Source organism: Mobula hypostoma, chromosome 3 (genome assembly GCF_963921235.1).
Source record: "Mobula hypostoma chromosome 3, sMobHyp1.1, whole genome shotgun sequence".
NCBI lineage: Eukaryota > Metazoa > Chordata > Chondrichthyes > Myliobatiformes > Myliobatidae > Mobula > Mobula hypostoma.
This window is the reverse complement of record NC_086099.1, coordinates 147,721,835-147,749,637: the sequence shown is the minus strand read 5'-3', so window position 1 is coordinate 147,749,637 and position 27,803 is coordinate 147,721,835. Positions and strand designations below refer to the sequence as shown.

The 27,803-nt window shown below is 41.5% G+C and overlaps 1 protein-coding gene across 4 annotated transcripts in view; it reads right to left on the bottom strand.

Annotated features, from left to right (window-relative positions):
* calcr (calcitonin receptor) overlaps positions 1 to 27,803 on the bottom strand; it is a 277,766-nt gene that overhangs the window by 144,485 nt on the left and 105,478 nt on the right. For all 4 annotated transcript variants that reach the window (XM_063042335.1, XM_063042333.1, XM_063042336.1 and 1 more), the window contains exon 2: positions 6,540 to 6,626. In XM_063042335.1, coding sequence (XP_062898405.1) covers positions 6,540 to 6,590 — 51 coding nt within the window. In that variant the 5' untranslated portion in view covers positions 6,591 to 6,626. The remainder of the gene's footprint in view (positions 1 to 6,539; positions 6,627 to 27,803) is intronic.

The window sequence follows — 27,803 nt, the reverse complement described above, 5'->3', positions numbered from 1 at the left end:
AATGCTACAGAATGAGAATGGTTGGAGTGAGTGTGGTTAAATAACCCCTATCTGTGCTGCAACAGTTCTATCACTTCATATTGATAAAAAGTTAATGGAGAAAAAGTGGTGCAGGGATGTGAAGAACGAGCAGGCAAGTAAGGCTAACTAAATAACTCTTTGAAAACAACAAATTACTTATCCAAATGTTGTCTTCTACTATATGAAGTCATGCCAAGTGCAGATTTCTGAAACTTGAACAATATATTGCCTGTCCTAAATAAAAATTGTAACAAGTTTCTGCTGCCAGATGATGTTACACAAAAGGACTTTCATAATTCAAGCCAGAAGCTTATGAAAATGCAAATGTAGACATTATCGACGGTTGCATGTGCAATGTGCCTTGATGTTGTCGTAACATCACGATCCTCTCTCTCTCTCTTTTTGATAGTGAGTGAGAGTCTGTTGGTCCTCAAGTCAGAAGACTTGGAGAAGCAATACAGATGATTGTAAAATCAGAACAGCGAGCTGCTGGTCTCCTACCCTCGTTGTTGCAGAAGTGGGCTCTCTCTCCCTCGCTAGTGAGAGAGAGCCTGTCTGAGATACCAAAGTGTTGGGATGGACTGTAGTTTTTGATGGACTCTAGTTCAAGGTCTCTTCAGGGCTTTGCTATTGCTTGCGCGGTGGAGAAGGGCAGAGGAGTGTTGTTGCTTTTATACTTTATACTTTATTGTCACCAAACAATTGATCCTAGAACGTACAGTCATCATAGGAATATTTGATTCTGCGCTTCCTGCTCCCTGGATTACAAATCGATAGTAAATATTAAAAATTTAAATTATAAATTATAAATAGAAAATAGAAAAATGGGAAGTAAGGCAGTGCAAAAGAAACCGAGATGTAGGTCCAGATATTTGGAGGGTACGCCCCAGATCCGGGTCAGGATCTGTTCTGCTGTTTGTGGGTGGGTGGGGAGGGGGCTTTGGGGTTCTGATGTTTCTATCGTTCATTCTGGATGTCTGTGAAGAGTAAGGATTTCAGGTTGTATACTGTATACATTCTTTGATATTAAATTGAACCATTGAACCACAGGAGTGAAAGAAACATCATTCACTTTTAAATGATGCAAACTAAGAAAGTAAGAAACCACTTCTACAAATAGCAATTGGAATCAGTCACATGTGGCAACAGGAATTCTTAATTATTGTTGACATTGCAATAAAATATTAACCCAAGTCTCAATTTCCTGTTCTCAATTTGTTGATTAACTGGTAATTATCTTATCTGCATTTTGTATGATTGTTATGGATGGCTACCAGTCTAATTATTTGAAGCATAGAACTAAGCAGCTCACTTCAGTTGACAGCAAATGAAATCTAACACTGGAAGTCAGTGTGTCTGCAGTTTTGGTAAAAAAATACTGTGTATGTCACATCATTCCATTGTTTGGTGAGTTGACAAGCAATTTGGCTATTTGTGCCATTCACAATATCCATGTATTACTGAACACTTCCCTCACTGCCACTGAGGCACCAGTAATTTTTCCTTCACCATTAAGCAGTGTCCCCAATTCTTGAAATCCTGGTCTTTGACACCTGAACGTTTCCTGCCCTAACTAATAATTCCTTATGTCGTGATACCCTGATATTCAGCCCTGTGGCCCTCAGTGACCTGAACATCAATGACATTATGCTACATGCCTTGACCCTACCAGTACAGCATTTTATACCCTGTACCCTGACTCCAGAGGTTGACCCCCAGTATCCCGCCCACGATAGTATAACAATGTCATGATGCCAAAGCAACTGTCCTCAAAGATTTGATCTCAGTGGCGTAACAACACAACATAGCACAATGCTGCCATTGCTACCTCAAAACTCCAATGACTCAGGCTCAATCCTGATCACCACCACCTTTTCAACACCTTCCGCAGCCTGTGTGGGTTTCCACTGCGTGCTCGAGATTCCTCCCACATATCAAAGACAGATGTTTTGATAATGTAATTGGCCACTATAGATTGTCCTAAAGTGTGAGTGAGTGGTAGCGTCTGGGGTGAGGTTAAGTGGCTATGGGGAGAATAAAACGGGATTATAGTGTCTGAGTGTTTCATAGTTGATGGGCCAAAAGGCCTGATTCTATGACCACCTTCCCCCTCTCCCTTCCCCTCAGGTTCAGATCTGATCACCACCACTGTCTCTGTCCCTCCACTTCATCCAACACCTCACCACTCCAGATGCCACTTCAACCCTCTACATACTTCCTCAAGCTTTTCATTTTCACTCCATATCTTGAAACCCAGCAAAATTCCATCAGCTGGTATTCATTAACAAGTCCTTAAAGTCTGATTACCTGATACCTGACAGCTATTCCATTGATACAACTCCCTTTCCCTCAGAAACAGAGATGTTGCACTCAGTGACCACCCATTTGAATTCCATTTCCATTCCCACTGCCTCCTCTACTGTCACAATAAGGCCAAATTCAGGTTGGGGGTGCAATACTTCATATTCTGTCTTGGTAGTCTCCAACCTGATAGCAAGAACAACAATTTCATAACTTCCAGTACCCACTCCACTCTGTTCCTCACCCCCCATCTACCCATTTGTTTCTTTGTCATTCGCCTGGCTCTCTCGCCCCTTCTCTTCCATTCCTCTGCCCATCGTCTCCCTCTGGTTCCCCTCCTCCATCCACTTATTCCATGGTAAACTATCCTCCTCTATCAGATGCTTTCTTCTTCAGCCCTTTACCTCTCCCACCTATCACTTCCTAATTTCTTATTTCACACCCTCCCCCCATGTTCCCCTCACTTGGCCTCACCTACCATCTGCCAGCTTGGACTCCCCCTCTCCCTCACCCTTCCCCCCCCCCACACACCCTCTTATTCTGGCTTCTGCCTCCTCTGTTTCTAATCCCGATGAAGGAGCTCAGCACAGAATGTCCACTGCAAATTTCCCTCCATAGATACTGCCTAGCTCACTGAGTGCCATCACCATTCTTTGTGTGAGTTTAGAACTTCTGTTCAGGAGAAGTAGTATTGTCATGCCACACCAAAACACAGTTTCCAGCACCAACAATGCTCTTATCCAGTTCACTCACTAACTGAAGTTGTCAGAGTGGTGAGGAATTCCACTTGCCATTGCTTCTTTTCTCGGCATCTAATTAGTAAAGAAAAGTTTATGACCATCAGCTGTGCACACTGAGGAATTCCCAGTTGCTATTGCCTCACTATATTTACAGTATGTTATCATTAAATATTTATTTAATAAATAATGAAATGATGGTCTTCTTTGCATTATTTCTCTTTCATTCCTTCCCTTAGTTAGTAGGCATTTTAACAAATGATTTTATTCCTTATACTGAAATCAGCAATACTGAAGTAAATAAGCAGCAATAAAGTCAACTGGAATCATATATTGACCCAGAGGAACTGTGCTAATGGTGATTTTTAGGACCTAATCTCATCGGGCTGTTTACTTCATCTGTTGTGGAAGTATAAGGAGACAATACTGGCCATTAGCTGATGAGCACACTAGCTTTCAGAAATGTATTTAATATTATCTTAATACAAAAGCTTGAGAAGTGGATATTGCAAATAATATTAAATCTGAATTTACACAATATTGAAAATACTTGTTTTTATATTTGATTGTTTATTCTAGGAGAAGCAGTTATATATTTCATGTTCTTTTTCTTCCTTTCATACCAGCGTCCTAAGGTTTGTTGGTGAGAAGGAGGAGAATAACTTGCTTAATCAAAGCAGAATATATATTTGGTATTCTATTTTCTTCTCCAGCGGGGAATGTTTATCACGTGTGTTATTGTGGTACAAGTAGACACACAGTGTAAACACACACAGCTCGTTTTAAAAGACAGCTCATTATTCCTTATAGGTGTAAACTCAGACCTCACTGGGGAGATAGTATGATCAAAAGTGTTAGCAATTTTCCAGTGAAAAATTAATACCACCAATTTGAGGCATCTATGGATTAAACAGTTGTTTCCTTCTTTGGAATCTAGCCGGGTTTATTTTTTTAATGGTTTTTCTTCAGCCTTCTGATTTTAGAGGCAAGTGTGCTATGAACTGAATCAGGGTCATACAACAAATGTTCAGTTATCTCTTAGCCCAATCCATAACTGGTAAAACCCAATGTGTTTGAAAGTCAGCTTCATCTGTAACCTGACACTTCCCTTGTCAATGAGAGTACTGAAAACTATTGCAGTTTGTAATGAGTTATTAATAATAACTATATTGACTTAATTCATGAGGCTTAATATTTGTTAATTTTGAAGCCTGTCTGACTTGTCTAAGGTTAAACTATGAACATTCAATATAACCATGATCAGGTCCCACAGTGCAGCTCAAGCTGACCTGTAAGGAAGAGCAGCTCACGCAGACTTCAGTCGGCAGTGGCCAAGTGGACCACATAGGGTGAACCAGCAGCAGAGATGGACAGAGCACGGGAACAACTAAAAGCAGGCCTGGTAATGTAAAGAGGTACAAGTGAATCAAGTCCTGAAGAAGGGTCTCGGCCCAAAATGTCGACTGTTTACTCTTTTCTGTAGATGCTGCCTGGCCTGCTGAGTTCCTCCAGCATTTTGTGTGTGTTCCTCAAGTCATTGGATTAGGCAGGCTGTAGTATGAACAGGCTGAGAAGGTGGAGCTAAACGAAAGTGATTCACGTAGGGCAGAGATGAAGAAAACAGCAAAGAAATGTGTTGCTGGTAGGACAACGAAGAGTGCATCTGGCAAACCGGGTGCGGACCATTTCAAGCTGACCTAAAAGGGGGAAGTAGAGTCGGCGTGACACTGACTTGAAAGGGTGATGGTCTAGTAGATTGTAAGCTGAACTATGAGCAGGAATAGACAGTGGGAAGGGGTAATTAACCAAAGAATAATGGAACATAGGACAAGTCCTTCGATCCGCGATATTGTGCCAAACTAATTCATCTAGTAGTTAAATGCCAATGAAACTAATCCCTTCTCCCAACACAAGACCATATCCCTCTATAGTGCGCATATTCATGTGTCTGTCAAAGAACTTCTTCAGTGCCTTAGTTATATTTGCCTCCACTATCACACCAGCAGAGCATTCCAGGCACTCTATACTCTGTATGCAAAATCAAAACAGCCCCACACTTCTCCTTTTCACTTACTTCTGTGTAAGGAAGGAGGTAAGTTTGACTCCTCCTGAGTATACTGTATGTTAAAATGTGTAACATCAAATGGAAGCTTGTGAGACAAAATTGTGTTAGTCTGGGATGTGAGGATGTTTTGAAAAAAATACAAGGAAACCAGACCACAGCCATGATTTGAGAACTAATCTATAGTATGCACCTGTGTATAGACTGGAGACGTGCATCTTGAGATTAGACATTGATAAGGATGTTTTCTTCATTACAGACCTGTTACCTCTGTTTCTAAACTGTGTCCAGGCCAAAGGTCACAGGAGATTAGAAGGTACAGTCTGGTACCACTAGGGACTGGGACTAAAGGAAAAGTATTGGGGTAAAATTTATGTTAAGTTTTTGAAGGGATCTTGAAGGGGCAATTTCTTTGTGCAAATGAGGATCTTTTCTTAGGCTGCGTGGCAACTAGTGCTAAGAGTTGGAGATAGAGACAAGGATGAAAGAGAGACAGAGAGAGAGAGAGAGGGAGAGAGAGATTAGAGATATACTATATAAGTAAATAAAACAAGAAAAAGCTGTTGGGTACCTGCAGTTCACTCCAACAGTATATTGTGTAGAGTGGCTGGGTGATTGCTTGATGAGTATTATTCTGTCTCTTTTACTACTTTATTAATCATTTTCTTCCTTTCTATGTTTATTCTTTATATAACTATAATAAAATGTTTTCTTATAATATTTAACACAAGTACTGTGCCTTGTTTATGGATACCTTTTGCTGCTGAATCAGAAAAGAACAAAGAGCAAATTTTTAAATATTTTTGCTACACCCATAAATGCATGCTCTTCAGTGTTAGATATTTTGATCCTGGGAGAAAGATACCGGCTGTTCACTCCAGGTGGCTCATAAACGTAAATTTCTATCTGGTCTCCCCTCAGTTTCCGCCAGTCCAGAGAAAACAACCCAAGTCTGTCCAGCCTCGCCCTCTAGCACATCTAGGCTGCATCCTGCTAAACCTTGCTGCTACCTCTCCAGAATCTCCACATCCTTCCCTTCATGGGGTAACCAGAATTTATTGCAGAAACTTCATTTGTGGACTACTCAAGGTTTTATAATTCTGCAACATAATTTCCTGATCTTCCAACTTAGTACCTTGACTAATAAAGGCAAGCATGCCAAATGCCTTCTTAGTCACTCACAGAATGTATGCAGTCACTTTCAGGGAGCTGTGAACCTGGACTCAATGATCCCTTCGTACATCAGTAGAACTTGTAGCAGTAATCATTCCCTGGGTGAAGCAGAGAGTGTTGGGTGTTGGGAAGTAAACTACAAAGTGTGAACAAGGTGCAGACTTCCCAGGGTGAAGCAGAAGTTATGAGAATAAACAGGATGAGTACAGAAAGGAGTAAAGCTAGCTTGGCATTGTTTTACTTACCAAAGTAAATGCCACCATTAACATGAAGGTATGTATGAGAAGTCTTGCCATGGTTGCTTCTGTCGGACTGGTGCCAACTATCGTTTTCTGAAAATGCAATTAAAAATGAAGAAGTATGTATTACTAAGTTACATAATGTTATATAAAATACACAGGATAGAGAAATTCCATTAGCTCATAAAGCCACATGCTTGAGTTCATGCCCCACACACATTGTCTCTCATTTTGCAACATCTTTAGTATCCTCTAACTTCCTAATTCGCTTGTCAATCTCTTCTCCCTGAGTACAACCATGCCACTTGCATCAAATCTTCCTCATAATTGTGAATTCCACGTTCTAACTAGAAAGGACATTTATCCTGAATTCTGTACTAATTTATTAATGATTATCATGTACAGGTGTCCCCCGCTTTTCAAACATTGGCTTTACGAAACCTCACTGTTACGAAAAACCTACATTAGTACCCTGTTTTCACTTTCAGAAGGTGTTTTCACTGTTACAAAAAAAATCAGCGCACAATAAAAGGCAGTGCACCACACGCCCCGAGCAGTTACTCTCTCCGGATTCGGAACGGCATTGCTTTAACACGTGCCTGTGAGCAGCCGTTTGCAAGATGAGTTTTATGGTGTCGGAAAAGCCTAAAAGAGCTCATAGGGGTGTTACACTTAGCGTAAAACTAGACATAATTAAGCGCTTCGATCATGGTGAACGAAGTAAGGACTAAGTGAGTTTGGCTTGTGGAAGCTGACAAAGATGATGTTGAAGAGGTTTTGGCATCTCATGACCAAGAACTGATAGGTGAAGAGCTGATGCAATTGGAAGAGGAAAGGATAACAATCGAAACTGAATGCAGTAGCGAACGTGAAGCAACTATGTGAGATTTTCGCCTCAGTGATAAAGGACGACTTTAGTTTTGAATGGGTACGTAGGTTTAGGGGATATTTGCAAAATGGTTTGAGTCCTTACAAAGAACCGTATGATAGAAAAATGCGTGAGGCTCAGCAGTCAAGCAAGCCTTCCATATCAGCCACAGCAGACGACGAACCTCAACCTTCAACATCGAGGCGGGCAGTCATAGGAGAAGATGAGCTGCCTGCTCTAATGGAAACAGATGACGAGATGACACCCCAGTGTCCCATCACCCCAACACCTGGGCCGCAGGCAGATACTGTACCGATTTGTGGAGAATGCAACAGTAGCCGGGAGGCACACAGCACATCTTTAAGAAAAAAGCCAAAATAGACATTCTAATTAATTAGGTGCCACCCCACACGTAAATGTCGGCCCAGATCAAAGGCGGTGCAATCGGCACTGATCTGGGCTGACAATTACATGCCGGGCCGCACCTAATTAATTAGCATGTTTATTTCGGCTTTTTTTCTTAAAGATGTGCTAGATGCCTCCCGGCTGCCGCTGGACCCCTGCGTGCCTCGCGACAATGTATCGCTCGGCGGCCTGGAGGGTGGGGGCCAGTGCACCAGCCAACTTGCAATGACTCAGTCTAACACACCATCATCAGTGTGTTCGGCGCTGTCCCAATTCCAGTAAGTGATACTACACTGTACATACATTATTTCTACTTTATATGGACTGTGTATTTTTACGTGTTATTTGGTATGATTTGGCAGCTTCATAGCTTAAAGGTTACTGGAGAGCACTTGCGCTGTGTTTTTGCCAACAGCGCTTGCGTGAGATTTTCTGCCAATGGCACTTGCATGAGATTTTCACTTCGGAGAGCAGTGTAGTAATGATTGTGGAAAAGTATTTCTACTTTATATAGGCTGTGTATTTATCATGTCATTCCTGCTTTTACTATGTGTTACTGTTATTTTAGGTTTTATGTGTTATTTGGCATGATTTGGTAGGTTATTTTTGGGTCTGCAAATGCTCACAAAATTTTCCCATATAAATAAATGGTAATTGCTTCTTCGCTTTACGACATTTCAGCTTACAAACCGTTTCATAGGAACGCTTTACCTTTGGATGGCGGGGGAAACCTGTATTTTGAAGTCTGGTTTTGGTTCTTCCCATGTAGAAACATATTCTTTGCATCTATTTTATCAAGCCCTCTTTCTAAGAGGTTCTATCAGGTTGCTCCTAAGACCTCACTCTGTGTAACGGTGCCCTGCCTGCTAATTCCAGTAATTTATTAGTAAATGAAAAGCAGAAAACTGAAGATGCTGGTAATCTGAAATGACTGCCTCAAAATGTAGGAAAGGAGAGTTAAGTTCAAAGTTCAAAGTAAAGGTTATTATCGGAGTACATACATGTCACCACGTACAACCCTGAGGTTCATTTTCTGCGGGCATACTTAGCAAATTTATAGAACAGTAACTGTAAACCAGATCTATAAACTATAAACAGACTATGTAAATACAGATAATAAACAAATAGCAATAAATAACAAGCATGATATAACAAAATAAAGGAGTCCTTAAATGAGTGTAGTTGTCCCTTTTTGTTGAAGAGCTTGATGGTTGAGGCGTAGTAACTGTTCTTGACTCCAGTGGTGCAAGTCCTGAGGAATCTGTACCTTATGGCAGCAGTGAGGAAAGAGCATGGGCTGGGTGGTGAGAATTTTTGATGATGGATGCTGCTTTTTTTATGGCAACACTTCATGTAGATGTGCTCAGAGGTTGACAGGGTTTTACCCATCATGTACTGGGCTGAGTCCACTACCTTTTGTAGGATTAATGCTTAGGCTATGTGATGGATATTCACTGTCCACAGTCTAGGAGGACTATTTTTGCCATGTTCAGCTTTTTAACACAGCAGCTGACACTTCCAGGGATATAAGTGTCATTTTTGAGTAAGTTAAACTCCCAACCAATATTCTTTGCTCAGGTTCTTATTATAACCAAGAACTAGTCTTCAGTTCTTAATATAAATTGGATTCTGAAGTTAAAAGGCCAACTTTGCAAGTAAACAGCACTGTCTATAGAGCGCAATCTGTTGGCCCACAGTACCCAATGTCATCACAACTGATGTTAATGTTTCATTTCACCTGAGAAACATTGTTTCTCTCAACAGATGCTGTCTGTTCTGATTACCATTTTCAGCACATTTTATTTTCATACAATTATTATTTATTTTTCTGCATTTTCCTTTTGTCTTGGTTTCCTCTTTGTGGAATGAATTCCAAAGCTGTGAATATTCTCCAAAATGATCTGGCAAAGTTTCTCAACAGAACTGGCCTGTTTTTAAATTTTATCATTTTAAAAGTGAACTTCAGTGCTTTGTCTGAACGCTATTATTTTTTAAATTACCTACACACCAATTTGAGTCATATGTGTTTCTGTAGCTCTAGGTCTGTTTGCTTTTCCAGCTATTTATTCTTCGGCTTTCAAAATGCAGGAAAATTCCTAAAGCAAAGCTAACCTTTACAGGGGAGATGAGTTGTACCTGAATGGGCAGGACCAATATCCTGGTGGGGAAATTTGCAGGAGCTAGTAAGGAGGGTTGAACTTAGTCTGGCACATTTGGGGGGAGGGTTTAGTGTCGCCCTCTGAAGCTCAAAGTAGTAGTGTCACCGGAGAAAAAGCTAAGGCAGTTTTAGAAGTGAAAGCAAGCAAATTCAGAAGCCAAGACAGGCAGTGCAGAATGGGGAGCAAGGAAAATCTAATAGACTAAATTACAGTTATTTTAATGAAGGAAATCTAGCAGGTAAGGCAGAGGAAATTAGAGTATGGATACGTAAATGTGGCAGGGATATTATAGCTGGGTTAAAAACATTAGTTTCCCCATGGCTGGGTTTGCCATAGTGCTATGCGTTTGGAGTGGCAGAATTTGCTGAGGGTGTCCAGGAAATTTTTCTCATGCAGTTTGTTGTTAACCCTACCAGAAAGTGGGAAGTACTCAAACCCATACTGGGGAAAGAGGCCAGACAAAGGTCTGAAGACACAAGAGACTACAGATACTGGAATATGGAGCAACAAATAATGTGCTGGAGGATCTCAGTGGGTGATGCAGCATCTGTGAGATGAAAGGAATTGTCAATATATCAGGTCAAAGCCCTGCACTGAGATGGCCAGCACTGGGAGGGGAAGGAGATTAGCAAGAAGGCTGCTAAGGTGACTGGCAGACTGACAGCAGATAGTGCCAAGCAGAGGAGGTGAGCAAAGGTGGTGCTGGAAGACTCTGGCAGGTGAATGACACGTGGAAGCAGACAGAGAAAGAGGAAACTATTTCTAAAATACACATGGAGTAAGCGGGGGGGGGGGGAGCAGGGATAGGAAACTGAAGATCGAAGACAGCTGCTGTTGAAAGATAAACAGGAACACACAGTGCTACCAGTGTTGAATTTGGATAATTAATGGAGATGAAAACAGGAACCTTCAGGGAAAAGTGAATAATTGCAGATGGAGGGGTAAGGGTGGAGTAAATCTGTATGTGAAGTGAGTCGATGGTGCCAGGACTGGAAAGAAAATGAAGGTGGGTAAGGAATGATTGGGGGGGGGGTAAGAAATGGGGACAGAAATAAAACTGGAGGATCAGAAAGATAATGGGGATGGAATGGGAGCTGCCAGAAACTGGAAAAATCAATATTCATGTGATTGGACTGAAGGCTATTCTGGCGTAATATGAACTGTTGCTCTTCCAAGTTGTGTTGGGAAGGTAATTGAAATCCATTCTGTTTAATCTCCCCTGGATCCTCTCCAATGCCAACACATCCTTTCTTGGATAAGGGGCCCAAAACTGCTCACAATATTCCAATTGCAGGCTGAACAATGCCTTATAAAGCCTTAGAATCACATCCTTGCATTTATATCCTAGTCTTCTCGAAATGAATGCCAACAGTGCATTTTCCTTCCTTACCACTGACTCAACTTGCAAGTTAACCTTTAGGGAATCATGCATTGGAACTCCCAGGTCCCTCGGCGCCTCAGATTTTTGAATTTTCTTCCCCTTTAGAAAATAGTCCGCGCCTTTATTCCTACCACTGAAGTGCATTTCCGTGCACTTCACTATATTATATTCCATCTCCCATTCCTCCAGTCTGTCTAATTCTTTATGTGAACTTCCTGCTTCCTCAACACTACCTGCCCCTCCGCTTATCTTTCTATCATCCACAAACTTGGCCACAAGGCCATCAATTCCTTCATCCAAGTCATTGACATAATATGAAAAGAAGCAGTCCCAACACTGACCCCTGCTGCACACCACTAGTCACCGGCAGACAACCAGAAAAGGTTCTCTTTACTCCTGCTATTTGCTTTCTGCCAGACAACTAATCTTCTATCCATGTTAGTACATTTCCTATAGCACCATGGGCTCTTACTTTGTTAAGCAGCCTCACATACAGCACCTTGTCAAAGACCTTCTGAAAATTCAAATGACATCCAGTGACTCTTTTTTGTCTATCCTGACTGTTATTTCCCCAAAGAATTTCAGTATATTTGTCAGGTAAGATTTTCACTTAAGGAAACTATTCTGATGTTGGCCTATTTTGTCATAGGCCTCCAAGTACCCCAAAACTTCATCTGTCCTAGTAGACTCCAACACCTTTCCAACCAATGAAGTCAGGCTAACTGGCCTATAATTTTCTTTCTTCTGCCTACCTCCCTTCCAAAAGTGTGGAGTGATATTTGCAATTTTACAGTCCTCTGAAGCTATTTCAGAATCCAGTGACTCCTGAGAGATTATTACTAATGCATCCACAATCTCTTCAGCTACCTCTTTCAAAAACCTGAGGTGTAGTGCACCTGGGGGATTTATATACCTTCAGACTTTTCAGCTTCCCAAGCGCCTTCTCCTTCATTATAGCAATGACACTCACTCCTGTCTCCTGTCTCTCTTGCATTTCTGTCACTCTGCTAGTGTCCTCTTCAGCTTAATTTTCCAATGATCCGATAACCACTCTTGTTTCTCTTTTACTCCTTATATATCTGAAAAAACTTTTTGTATCCTTCTTTATATTATTGGTTATCTTACTTTCATATTTCATCTTTTCTCTCTTTATGACTTTTTAGTTGCCTTCTGTTGGTTTTAAAAAGCTTCCCAATGCTCTACCTTTCCCCTAATTTTTGCTAGATTATATACCCCCTCTTTTAGTATTATGCCCTCTCTGACTCTGCTTGTCAGCCACGACTGCTATATCTTCCCTTGCCTCTGTAATACACTATACTCCACTGTAAAACTAGTAACTGCAATTTTAGCTTCTCTTTCTCAAACAGGAGGATGAATTCCATCATATTCTGATCACTGTCTCCTAAGGGTTCCTTTACCTTTAGTTCCCTAATCAAATCTGGGCCATTGCATTACATCCAAACTAGAATTGCTGTTCCCCTGGGCTCAAAAACAAGCTACTCTAAAAAGCCATCTTGTAGGTATTCTTCAAATTCCCTCTCTTGGGATCCAGCACCTACCTGATTTTCCCAATCTATATGCCTGTTAAAGTCCCCTATGATTATCGCAACATTGCCCTTTTTACATGCCTTATCTATTTCCCGTTGTAATTTGTACATCATGGCTACTGTTTGAAGGTCTGTGTATAACTCCCATCAGGGTCTTTTTACTCTTGCAGTTTCTTAACTCTACCCCATGGATTCTACATCTTCAGATCATATATCACCTCTTTCTTAGAATTTATTTAGTTTTTTTACTAACAGAGCTGCCACAAACCCTCTGCCTACCTGCCTGTCCTTTTGATATAATTGTATCCTCGGATGTTAAACTCTCAACAATAATCCTTTTCCAGCAATGATTCGGAGATGCCAAAAACATCATACCTGCCAACCTCTAACTGCATGTGTTCAGACCTCTTTCAGTCCTGTTTTCATCACACTTTTTGATTTTGGGCACCTGTTACATTTTAGCTCATCCCACTGACTGCCCTATCATCTGCTGCCTGTCTTTCCTCACAATCTCACTACACACTGCATCTAGTTTTATACCAATTTTTCCATCCTGAGCCCTATCACACAAATTACTTTAAACCCACCCCCATAGTATTAACAAACCTGCCTGCAAGGATATTGGTCGCAGTCAGGTTCAGGTATAACCTGTCTATTTTGTACAGATCATACCAAGAAATCCAGACCCAGAAGAAATCCCAAATCTGCCCCCCTGCACCAATTCATCTGCCAGTCACTCTATTCTTGCCCTCACTGGAACGTGGCACATGCTGGATTAGAACCCTGGAGATCCTGCTTTCCAGCTTTCTGCCTAACTCCCTGTATTTTCTCTTCAGGGCCTCCTCTCTTTTCCTATCTCTGTCGCTGGTACCTAGATGTAACACGACTTCCCTCTTCCTTCAGAATGCTGTGAACCTGATCTGAGGCATTCCTGACCCTGACACGAAGGAGGCAAGATACCATCCAGGAGTCTCTTTCATGTCCACAGAATCTGCTTTCTACTCCTCTAATTATGGAATCTCCAATCGCTACTGCATTCCCCTTCTGCCCTCTTCACTTTGAGCTACAGAGCTTGACTCAGTGTCAGAGACCTGGTCACTGTGGTCTCCCAACATGGTCGTTTCCATCTCCCCTACCCCCCACCCCCCCCACAACCGTATCCAACATGGTATACTTTCTATTGAGGAGAAAGGCCATAGGGGTACTCTGCATTGGATGCCTATTCACTTTCCCTCTCCCCACAGTCACCCAGGTACCTTCCTCCTGCAACTTAGGGGTGATTCATCACCACCTTTGATTTGGACTGCTACAGTGATGTCATCATCAAACTTCATTATGGCACTGGAGTTCTGCTTAGCCTCACAGTCATAAGTGTAATGTGAGTAGAGCAGGGGGTTAAGCACACAGCCTTATGGTGCACCTGTGCTGATGGAGATGGCACTACCTCCAGACCCATTCTCAGTGCACGAGCTATGGATGAACAGCTTACATCTCCCTTCTTTTTATTGGCTCCTGAAAACAGCTGAAAGTGCTGGAGCTTTTTTTAAACCTCATGCTGTATCAGCAGTGTTGATCTTGTGTGATTGGGTGAGCACTTCAAGACCAGTGACTATAATTCTATTAGTTTTACAGTAGCTATGGAGAAAGATAGAACTGGCCCACTAATTAGAGTGCTAAATTGGGGCAAGAATAATTAGTTTTGGCCCAAAGCGTCGATTGTATTTTTTCCATAGATGCTGCCTGGCCTGCTAAATTCCTCCAGCATTTTGTGTGTGTTGCAAGGATAATTTTGATGACATTAGGAGGAACTTGAAAAAGTTCATTGAAAGAGTCCAATCACAAACAAAAGAAAATCTGCAGATGCTGGAAATCCAAGCAACGCCTACAGAATGCTGGAGGAACTCAGCAGGCCAGGCAGCATCTGTGGAAAAGAGTAAGCAGTCAATGTTTTGGGCCGAGACCCTTCATGAGGAGAGGACAAAATTCAAGGTAGTAGGTGATAGGTGACAGGTGAAACTAGGAGGGGGAGGGGTGAAGTAAAGAGCTGGGAAGTCAATTGGTGAAAGAGGTAGAGGGTTGGAGAAGGGGGAATCTGAGAGAAGATGACAGAGGGCCATGGAGGAAAGGAAAGGGAGAGGAACACCAGAGAGAGGTGATGAGCAGGTAAGGTGAGAAAGAGAAGGTGGGGGGGAGCAATACCAGAAGAAATCAATGTTTATGCCATTAGATTGGTGGCTACCCAAAGAGAATATAAGGTGTTGCTCCTTCAGTCTGAGTGTGGCCTCATTGTGACAGTAGAGGAGGCCTTGGACTGAATGCCAGAATGGGAATGGGAAGAGGAATTAAAATGGGTGGCCACTGGGAGATCCTACTTTTCTGGTGGATGGAGCATAGGAGTTTGGCAAAGCGGTCTTCCAATCTATGCTGTGTCTCGCAGATATACAGGAGGCCACACTGGGAGCACTAGATCCAATAGATAGCTCACAGGTGAAATGTCACCTCTTTGAAAGGGGTTGTTTACAGGTAAAGGGGTATCTAGCAAGTAGAAGCTTTCAAGAAGTTACACAGGAAAAGTTCAGAGCCAGCCTGTTCTTGGTAGAGTGAAAGGCAGAGCTGGCAACATTGGGGAACGTTGGATAATGTTGAAGCTCAGGTCATGAAAAGGAGGCATTGGTCAGGAATGGGTTGTTGAGATCAAGCATGCCCTTTTAAGAGTATAAGACATGTAAGACTACATAAAATGAGGAAATGAAGAGGAAAAAATAGAATGTCAGATAACTTTACCAGATAAGGTAAAGGAGGATCCTAAGAGAATTTAATTATATCAAGAGTAAAAGGATAACCAGAGAGAGAGCGCTATAGTCCAGGTGCAGGTTGATGGGACTAAGGAGAATAATAGTTTGGAACAGACGAGATGAGCTGAAGGGTCTGTTTCAGTATTGCAGTGCTCTATGACTCTACAATAGATCTTCTTAAAGATCAAATATTGTCATCTATGCATTGAGTTAAAGGAGATGGGTAACATGATAAATTAATATTTTTTGTCTCTATTCACAGTGGAAAAGGAAATGGAAGCTTGGGAATTCAGGGAAGTGAATACTGATGACTTGAAACATCTCCACATTACAAAACAGAAGATTCTGACGGTCTTGAAGTCCCATATCCTGACTGTGTATCCAAAGACATTGTGGGAAGCCAAGGAAGAAATTGCTGTAGACCCCAGTAAATTTGTTGGATCTTTCTTAGCCACAGGTGAGATACAAAAAAACTGAAAGGTCACTAATGATTTATCTTTATTTAAGATGATCTGCGAAGACAAGCCAGGGAACTACAGATCACTGTGCCCAATATCAGTGTTGAGAAAATTACTGGCGGGGATTCTGAGAGATAGGAGAGGACTGATTGAAGATAGTCAGCATTGTTTTGTACTTGGGAAATTATGTCTCAGAAATTTATTAGATTTTTTTTTGAAGAGGTACCAAAATGATTGACAAGGGCAGGTTGGTAGACTTTGTTTAATGGACTTTGACATGGTACCTCCAGAATGACTTTGCCAATTGGATTAAAAATTGGTTGGTAGTAGGAGTCAGGGGTGTTGTTGAAAGGTTGTTCTTCCAGACTGGAGACCTGTGCACTACAGGTATCACTGCTGGGTTCATTGTTGTTCATCATCTATATAAACAACTTGGATGAGAATTTAGTTGGAATGGTTAGCAAGTTTGCAGATGACACCAAATATGATGGTACAATGGACAGTGAAGAAGATTACCTAGATTTTGACAGGATCTAGAGGAAATATGTGGAAGGTGAGAGGGATAAGATGTTCAGGGATCACAGGGACAAAGGTGGTGGGTATGTGGAATGAGCTGTAAGAAGAAGTGATAGATGAATGTACAGTTACAATAACAATGACATTGGAAGAGATACATGAAAGGTTTAGAGGGACATGAGCCGAATGCAGAGCAGACGGTACTAGCACCAGTAGAAATCTTGGTTGGTATGGACCAGCTGAACTGAAGTGCCTGTTTTCATGCTGTACAACTCCATGGCTCTAATGTCTCACTTACTTACCAGAAATTATTTTTGTATCCATATTGAAATTCCTTTACCAATGTCATCCCTGTGCTGCTAGTAAATGTTATGTTCATTCACTGTTGTCCATCTATTAGATACGTGTTTCACTAGAACGGCAAAATGTTCTTGTATGTTGTCAAACTGATCCTTTGTAATAAATGTGTCCCCTACCCACACCTCTAGCTTGCTGTGCATATACATTTTGAAATTAGATTTAGGGTTCATGAGCTCAAATTATTCATATAAATTACGGACAGCTTTGCTTCTAGGACTGACTCCTGGGGAATACCTTTACACCATTCACAGCAGCAACCATTCTTTGCTTAGCCTTTTCTTTGTGTTCCTTTGATTGACAACCAATTTTCATCCACCCTGCTACTTGACTCAATAATCCATGTGCTTACACCTTGGTCAAATTCTACAACTAAATGGCAATCAAAGTATATTAGATGCACTGCCTTTGTATACTATTGATCTTGCTTACATTGGTTGATGTACTCCTGTAAAATTGTGTTGCCTGTACTATGTTCCGGGAAAAAAAATCTTGAAAGGGTTAATCACTTAACTGAAAGAGATTCCAAAATTAATTCCACATAAAAGTCTGCATTGCTTTAGTTCAAAATAAATTAAAGAAATGATGAGGGTAGAAAGATTTAATTCTCTATAAATAGGTTCATGCTTTCAATGCAAAAAAAAACAATATATACACAGGGGTATCTTCCTCTCTCATTACACACAGGATGAGCCAAGTATCCTGACATAAATATAGAAACCAGATGATGTTGATCTGTGCTTCTCAGCATTCTGCCTCTGAGTGCTACAAATAAGATGGTAGGATACCAGACACTAATGTTGTATTTGCTTTTTTATTTCATGATTTCTCATCTATGAATCTGCAGTTTTGCTGTTTAACTTATTGATTTTCTCACATTAACAGAACCACTAAACTTGACTATCAAGGTTTTGCATCATCAAATATTTGATGTCAAATATATGAACGGGGACTTAATGGTTACTTCGACCAGCACTGTAGTATGACTCAGTGAGGATGGTTCAGCAAGTTTCCATTGAGTGGCTGAACTATACAGCAATGAGATTTCTGGATTTTGTTCCTAAGCTGTGATGTATTGGCTATATTCAGTGGAAAGACAGGGGAATGGTATAATTGGCATCAGGAATAAAGTAATAAAACATCACGGCATCTTGCCTGCTCATGAACATAATCCAATATTTGCATGGATGGAAGCTAGCAGACTGAAGATTTGTCATTGACACCGATTGATGTAGATTAGCATTTTTAAGAGTTTTGTTGTTTATAATGTTTAAATGTTTTTAGTGTTTCTGCCATTCACAAAGAATTTTGTGTTTTGACAATTTTGACAGCTGACTAAACTATGTTGCATGGTTTCTTCAACACCTTGTGTGACAGATTTTATAAACCTCTACCAGTCCTCCCACATAATTCCATTTTATTGTGGGATTATATTCTGAAGCACACTCTTCTGGGGTGTTTTATAAATGAATGTGGACCTTTTCCAGACTGAGTTCTACAGACACTGCATATTTGAATAGATTCAAACCAATATGTTAGAAATACTAGACAGAATGCATACAAAAGGGAAATAAGTAAGAAAAATGAACCCTTCAGCCACTTGGCCTTCATTGATACTCAGTTTGCAATGAAAGATGATGAACTGAATTGCTACGTTTGGTTTTGCTTCATAAACGTTTGCCTGGCTTGCTAAGCATTCCCGTCGCTTTTTGGTTTTGCTCAGATTAGTCTTTTCGATTAATTTCCAAATAAGATCTCATGATCTTTCACTCCACTACATTGGTGGTGACAATGTAAGTATGAAACTACCCTTTTACAGAATCATACAGTGTCAAATTTCTAGCCAAAACTGAACAGGTCTCCAATGACAAGAACCTGTTTTCCAGCATAGCCCCAATGGCATCATGTCATCATTTGGGAGTTCTTGGGGGTGGGGAGCATGCAGGGGAAGGGGTACTGGAGAGCAAAGAGCAGGGGCAGGGGCAGAACGAGTCCACCAGTGAAATGTTCCAGCTATCAAAGTTGCCAAGGACCGTCTCATTCAAACGTTCTTCATGAAACAATTAGAAGTTATTTAAAATGTTCAAAGTATCAAGAGTTAAATCACATTAATATACTTAAAACATTTTAAACATTTAAATACAGTTAAGGAAGTCGAATTGATTTAAAATATAAAAATAAACTTATATATATAGAATTTTCATCAGCTGACATTTCTTTGCATTGAAATAGAGTCTGTTCCTGCAGCACACCTAAATTTATACCTTGTTTATTTGTACACAGGATATGGACATATCTGAGAAGGTAGTATTTATTGTCCGTCCATAAACACCACTGAACAAAGTCAACCACATTGCCAGGTCTGGGACTGACCCCTAGGCCAGTCCAGATATGGATGCAAACACGAGGAAATCTACAGATGCTGGAAATTCAAGCAACACACATCAAAGTTGCTGGTGAACGCAGCAGACCAGGCAGCATCTCTAGGAAGTGGTACAGTCGACGTTTTGGGCCGAGACCCTTCGTCAGGACTTCCCTGACGAAGGGTCTTGGCCCGAAACGTCGACTGTACCTCTTCCTAGAGATGCTGCCTGGCCTGCTGCATTCACCAGCAACTTGGATGTGTGTTGTCAGATATGGATGGTAGATTTCCTTCCCTGAAAGAACTAAATGAACCAGATGTGTTTTTACAAGATTCCAGCAGTTTCATGGTTACTGTTACCGAAATAACACTGAGGTACAGCCTCAGAATACAAGGATGCCCCTTTAGAACAGAGATGAGGAGAAATTTCTTATGCCAGAGGACAGTGAATCTGTGGAATTCATTGTCACAGAGAGTGGTGGAAGCCAAATTCTTGGGTATATTTAAAGCAGAGCTTAATAGATTCTTGATTAGTCTGGACATCAAAGATTATGGGGTGGAGGCAGGTGAATGGGGTCGAGAGGGAAAATAAATCAGCCAAGATGGAATGCCAGAGCAGACTCAATGAGCTGAATGGCCTAATTCTGCTCCTATGTCTATATGGTCTTATGAGCTCATTCCAAAAAAATAGCAATGAAATAGCGTGAAAATAAAAAAAAAGTCGAAATCAAAGTAAGAGCAACCAATTGACCAATATGAATTTTGGGAACATCATAGACAGCTGAACAATAGAAAAGGATACATCTTACATGTTAAGCTCCCCTTATCCGATATGCTTGGGGCTGGAACATTTTGGATTTTGGATTTTTTCGGAAATTGGAGTATTTGCATCTAAAAATGAGATACCTTAGGGATGGGATGCAAGCCTAAACACGAAATCCATTTACATTACATATACAGCTTGTACATATACCCTGAAGGTAGTTTTATATACTGTAACATTTTTAATAATTTTGTAGATGAAACAATAATGTGTATATTAAACCATCAGAAAGGTAAGCTAACACTACCTCAGCCACCCAGGTGGACAATCAGTAGCTGTTTGGCATCACCATCATTCCCAACCTTAAAATTATGCGCTACCGGTAAGCAGTCTTTGTCTTACACTTGTTCATCACACATATGTACTGACACAGCATTCAGTGTGTTAAATATTCATCAGTCACAACCTTGGCAAACTCCTCTTCCTCCTTCTTTCTCAGTCCTGAATAACGGTCTCAGCCTGAAACATCGACTGTTGGTTCTTTTCATAGTCATAGTCATAGTCATACTTTATTGATCCCGTGGGAAATTGGTTTTCATTACAGTTGCACCATAAATAATAAATAGTAATAGAGCCATAAATAGTTAAATAGTAATATGTAAATTATGCCAGTAAATTATGAAATAAGTCCAGGACCAGCCTATCGGCTCAGGGTGTCTGACCCTCCAAGGGAGGAATTGTAAAGTTTGATGGCCACGGGCAGGAATGACTTCCTATGACACTCAGTGCTGCATCTCGGAGGAATGAGTCTCTGACTGAATGTACTCCTGTGCCCACCAAGTACATTATGTAGTGGATGGGAGACATTGACCAAGATGGCATGCAACTTAGACAGCATCCTCTTTTCAGACACCACCGTGAGAGAGTCCAGTTCCATCCCCACAACATCACTGGCCTTATGAATGAGTTTGTTGATTCTGTTGGTGTCTGCTACCCTCAGCCTGCTGCCCCAGCACACAAAAGCAAACATGATAGCACTGGCCACCACAGACACGTAGAACATCCTCAGCATCGTCCAGCAGATGTTAAAGGACCTCAGTCTCCTCAGGAAATACAGATGGCTCTGACCCTTCTTGTAGACAGCCTCAGTGTTATTAGACCAGTCCAGTTTATTGTCAATTCGTATCCCCAGGTATTTGTAATCCTCCACCATGTCCACACTGACCCCCTGGATGGAAACAGGGGTCACCGGTACCTTAGCTCTCCTCAGGTCTACCACCAGCTCCTTAGTCTTTTTCACATTAAGCTGCAGATAATTCTGCTCACACCATGTGACAAAGTTTCCTACCATAGCCCTGTACTCAACCTCATCTCCCTTGCTGATGCATCCAACTATGGCAGAGTCATCTGAAAACTTCTGAAGATGACAAGACTCTGTGCAGTAGTTGAAGTCCGAGGTGTAGATAGTGAAGAGAAAGGGAGACAAGACAGTCCCCTGTGGAGCCCCAGTGCTGCTGATCACTCTGTCGGACACACAGTGTTGTGAGCACACGTACTGTGGTCTGCCAGTCAGGTAATCAAGAATCCATGATACCAGGGAAGCATCCACCTGCATCGCTGTCAGCTTCTCCCCCAAAATAATTTCGGTAGATGCAACCTGACCTATGGGGTTCCTCCAACATTTTGTGTGTGTTGCTCTGGATTTCTAGCATCTGCAGACTTTCTCATGTTTGTTATCGATGGATTTCTCTGCTGCTTCATGATCAGCTGATGCTTTATTACCACAAATCTTTAAAAATTTGATGCTGTGCCTTGTCTTATATTTCTGCAACTAGCCTGCTGAATGTTCACAATTACCTTCAATTTTCAGTTCGTTGTGACAGATCTTTGGTCAGCATACTGTTGAGAGGCATATGTTCACTTCGACACTGATGAATTCACTTTCAATACACAATCGAGATCTTCCTTTTTCACTTTATGCTGTAGTTTTCTATTTTTCATTAACTTCTGTTCCTTACATCTGAGAGGTCACTTTTCAGAACTGTGGTGCACAAAGGTCTGTGCAATGCACTGGAGAGTGTGCAGAGGAAATTCATCAGAGTGTTTGCTGGATTGTATATCTTTAGTTATGAGGAGAGAATTAATAGGCTGGGATTGTTTCCCCTGGGGCAAAGAAGACTGCAGGGTGTGTTGATCGAAGGAAATTGGTAAATTGGTTTGTCATTGTCACATGTAGTGAGGTACAGTGAAAACCTTTGTTCTGCATGCCATCAATAAAGATGATTTAATCATGTCTTTGCATTTGGGTAATACAAGTAAAACACAATAACAGAATGTAGAATAACACATTAGAGTTACAGAGAAAGTGCAGTGCAGGCAGACAATAAGGTGCAAGGCTATGGCAAGGTAAATTGTGAGGTCAAGAGTCCATCTTACCATACAAAGACACCATTCTATAGTCTTATAACAGCATGATAGAAGCCATTCACATAAGTATATGAGATTATGAGAGGTAGAGCAAGAGTAGATTAGAGGTTATAAACTGACCCCTAATTGAGTGTGGAATAATGAAATAATATTCAATCTGTTTTTACAGCGTTGAACTGCCAGGAGCAAAGGTGTTCACTAAATTGGACTTGTGAATTACCCATGCTGAGTTCAATGAAGAGAAAGAAATCAAATTCTTCTTAAAATTAATATCCATATACTACGCTATCAGCTAAAGGACAAGTCATCACAAATGTTATCTAAAACTTTGAGAACCTCTGTAGATGCATGGTACAGTTGTATCACAGCCTGGTGTAGAAAAAAAGACAATGCTCTTGAATGGAAAAGCCTTCAAAAAGTAGTGGATACAGCCCAGTCCATCACAGGTAAAACCCTCCCCTCTATTCAACACATCTACAAGGATTGCTGTTGTAGGAAAGCAGCATCCACCATCCAGGACTCATACCTGTCATGGTCCGGATCGGGGTCCCTTTAAATTTAGCTTGTTTATGTTACGATCCGGACCGTTGATTCCCTGTTTTACTGTGTCCCTCAACTTAGGTGATCAGAGGCAATTAATACTCGGCAGAACCGGTAGTTTATAGTCTCTGGCTTTCAGCCGTTCAGTGCGGGAGCACCTGCAAAGTCACCATGTGCCAATGTCATCTGGCCGGAGCAAGCCTTGTCTCCGCTCGAAGCGAGTGCCAGTAATTCGCCTTTCCTCACCGGAGCAACCCTGTCCAGTTAACTCACTGAAGTGAGCCTGCAAAGTTTCCTTATCAAGGTGGGTCCGTCAGTTAAACCGCCGGAGAGAATCAAGAGCCGCTGTCTACTGTTCCCGGGCCGAGTCGAGAGCTCAGCACTACCCGAAGGTTCCAAGCGCCACGTCCTGGCTCTGGCGGCATCCAAGTACCACGTCCACATCCTGGCTCCAGCGGCATCCAAGTACCACGTCCACGTCCTGGCTCTGGCGGCGTTCAAGTTCCATGTCAAGTCCTGGCCCTGGTGGCGTTCAAGTACCATGTCAAGTTCTTGCCCTGGCGGCTTCCAGTTCTGAGTCTCGTCCTGGCCCTGGTGGTCTGTGATTCCTGTCCTATCCCCTTGTCTGAATCCCTTCTCTGCCCCTCTCGCCTCTAGCCCTCGTCTGCAGCCCCTGCCTGCACTTCAGTCTAGTTCCATCACCGGAGCCAGATAGGTACTGTCTGGTGTTCATTCGTGTTGGTCTTGTCTTGTCTTGTCCTCGCCTCCGTGGGGTAAGTCTAGCCGTCTTGCCATTGCCCTGCGGGGAGTCATGTCTCGTCCTATCCTCGCCTCCGTGGGGTAAGTCAGGCCGTCTTGCCATTGCCCCATGGAGGGTCATGAGTCCCGGCCCTATGTCCTGTACCCAAGGAGGGGTCCCGGCTCTCTGTTCTGTGTACGTGTCCATGGTTCCATGTACCTGCTCTCCCAAGACCAAGGCTCTGTTTTCCATGTTCCTCCTCTCCCTAGCCCATGTCATGTCCATGCCTGGTTCTGGGGTCCAAGCCCGAGGCAAGACCCAGGTACTGGGTCCTTGCCCAGTCTCGGGCTCGGAGTCCATACCCTAGCCTCTTCATGTCTCCTCTAGTTCTGGGAACCGATTCCGAGTCCTAGCCCAGACCCTTGGTCCCCAGCCTAGTCATAGTCCTCAGTCCTTGTCCAGTTCGCTACTCCTGCTCCTGCCTGGCTCTCCTGATATCGAACAATAAACTAAATTTAATTAACCTCACAAGATGTGTCTTGCATTTGGATCCACCCTTGCTCCCAATGCCCCCCGCCAACAGGTTCAGGAACAATTATTACTCCTCAACAATCAGGCTCTAGAACCAAAGGGGATAACTTCACTCACACTGGTTGTTTGTCTGTCTGTGTTATGTGTGGTCTTTCATTGATTCTATTGTTTTTCTTGTATTTACTGTGAATGTCCACAAGAAATTGAATCTCAGGTGGTATATAGTGACATACATAGACGTTGATAATAAATTTACTCAGAACTTTGAACCAGAAGAAAATCAGATCTACATAAGCTGTCACATGTGAATTATGAATATTATTTATTAACTATCTGCCTAAGCCTTGATATTGTTTAGGTCGTGTTGTATTTAGACATAGAAGACTGTGAAAATGATAGCTAACAATTCCACTTGTGTTCCTGACTCAGATCATGGTATCTACTGCTGGGAAATACCGATTCCAATTTCTCTTGCTTACTTGAACAACTTAGAGTTCTGTTCTATTTAGGTATACCCTAAATATTGAAAGACCAATTCTGGGTCAGTCTGTTTCCAATCTATTTTTTGCACTGATCCAAATATTATTAATGATTGCAAATAAGCAATTTCCCATTGCCCCGCACTACAAGGCATGGCGATATACACATACATACCAGGAAATCTACAAGATGCACTGCAACACACCAAAGTTCCGAAGGCAGCACCTTCCAGACCCACAACCACTACCTCTAGAAGGACAGAAACAGCACGTACCTGGGAACACCACCACTTGGAAATACCCCTCCAGGTCACTCACCATCCTGACTTGGAAACATATCACCATTCCTTCATTGTTGCTGGGTCAAAGTCATGGAATTCCCTCCCTAACAGCACTGTGGGTGTATCTACATCTCAGGGACTGCAGCGGTTCAAGAAGACAGCTCATCTCCGCCTTCTCAAGGGCAACCAGGGATGGCCAATAAATGCTGGCTTAGCTGGCGATGCCCACATTCCGTAAGTGAATTTTAAAAAATAGAATCAACAGAAGACTATGAAACGTGTGTGTGTTCTATAAATTCGGGTCTATCACTTTCATTTGCTGCATGTTGATTTGAATTGTGAAATTAATATGAGTACATGAATGGCACTGCAAAACTGATTATTATGGTCTGTTGTGTGTGTGAGTGTGAGATTTTCCATGTGTGGATACAGCTGGCCACTCAGCAGCAATATTAATTGCCATGCAACACATGTTTGTCATGAGTGCTATTAAATGTGAGCGCTGAACAATCTGCATGGCCCATTATTCCATGGGCAAGTCCTAACCAGAGGATTTCATTCATTGCTATTAAAATTTCCATGATTTCCAGGTAACAGACCATCAGTCAAACATTGAAAATCACTTTTAAGGTCTAGGATGAGAATTTAGAATAGATAAGACTTTGCTGGAAATATTACATTGCTTCAGTGTGTTCAGTTCTTCAGTCTGGATGTTTAGCACATATAGTGTAGCTTTCAGTTTATAGTTCATTGGCTTGGCATCAGGTTTAATGTTTGCATGGGTTTGCTGAACCTGTTGGAAGAGGAGCTGAGTAAAGGTTTTGGGTTGAAGACTTTTTATCAGGACTAGGAAAGAGAGAAAACAATTTAGTTTTAAATTGAGAAAGTTTGTGAGGGATAGGTAGAACAAAGGGAATGCCTCTTCTCAGTCCCACCTCAGGGTCTCAGCCCAACTCTTTTTCATAGATGTTGCCTGGCCAGCAGAGTTCCTCCAGCATTCTGTGTCTGATGCCTCTTTTAAAGGTGAATTGCTATGCGGATCAGCTCCTGATGAAGTTACCTTGCTGATGGATTAATGAGAGCTAATACAAAGTAACTTAAAATCTGTGTTGTCAGCAGATAGAGGAAGCTAAACTGAAGAAACACATAACTCACTAAGTGCAGAGCTGAAGGGAATGCGATGTAGGTCAGACATACAAGCACATAGAAACAAACCTGAGCCAATATCACAGATGGATGACCCACTGGCCAGTTTTGACATAAACAGAGAGGGCCAATTACCCAAGCAGTTGAATTCCATGTTAAATGTGAAAGGCTACAACATACTCAGAAAGAGGGTGAGGTGTTATTCCTCAAGCTTGCATTGTGTTTCATTGTAACAGTGCAGGATTTCACAGAAGGCGCAGTCAGAGAGGAATTAGGACGGAGAACTGAAGTGACAGCCAACAGGAAGTCAGGGCTGCCTCCACAGACTGAAAATAGGTGCTTTGTTTGAACCCAGTTCTGCCATGGGTTCTTTCATAGTAGCTCAGTTTCTCCTACTTAACATTCCTGCAGTTCTGCAATATTGTAGGTTTAACATTCCTCTGTTTGAGTTATCTCTTTCTAACTGCCCTCAGTAATTCATCAACCAGATTATTCCATCAACTGTTTATTTCCCTTATCAGAGATATACATTTGTCCCGAGCAACCTTCACCACCCTCTGCAACTTAAAACTAATGTTTTCTCACTTTCCCAGTTCTGGTGAGGGTCTTTGACCAGAAATATTAATTCTGTTTCTTTTCCACACATCCTGTCTGACCTGAAGAGCTTTTCCATTATCTTCTGCTTTTTAAAATTTCAGACTTTTAGTATCTGCAGTTTGTTTTCATATTGAACAGCTTCCATTATTTCATCAATATGGGTATCAAACACATACTTATGCAGTGTTGAGTGAATGTGACTTTAACGACCCTGTATTAATATACAACAATATCTGAAGCAGAGATTTCTTGGTGATCAGAGAGAAAAAATGACAATATGCCCTGGAGTATATTGCTTTGATTGAACAGAATCTTTGAAAAGGCTCCACTTGAGGACACTAAAGGAAGTCAAAGACAGAACGTCTATCAATCTTCTTCATGCATGCAGAATTATATTGTCCTAACCTTAGATCTCAGGTGCTATCATTTTCATTGAATAATATAATTTTGCTTTATGAATCTGGTATTAACAATATATGCATTCTGGATAAGGACAGAAAATGTTCTGGGTATTCAGCAGAAAGGAAGCTGTAGTTACTTTTAATTACATTTTAATTTATTTATTGATCAATCTCTCACAGTGTTGAATAGGAAAGAATGAAAATCAACTGCTATTAATACATTTGGCAGTACATTTATTTAAGAGATGTGGGAAAGATAGCAGAGATTTGGGATTTTAATTGGTTCTCATATGTGTACAGGCAGAAATCCAAACCTCAAACTGTGAAATCCATCTTTGGGAGTTTGTTTAAAAAATTACAAAGTGCCTTCTTTGATTTCAACTCTTTGAAATAATTTAATATCTAATTTAATGTGATTTTTTTCCAGACTGGTGTTGCACTTCTGCGATTTCACTGAATATCCTGATTTCAAGGATATGACATTAACCCAGATTTTCCTACTGTCAGCATTTTCAATG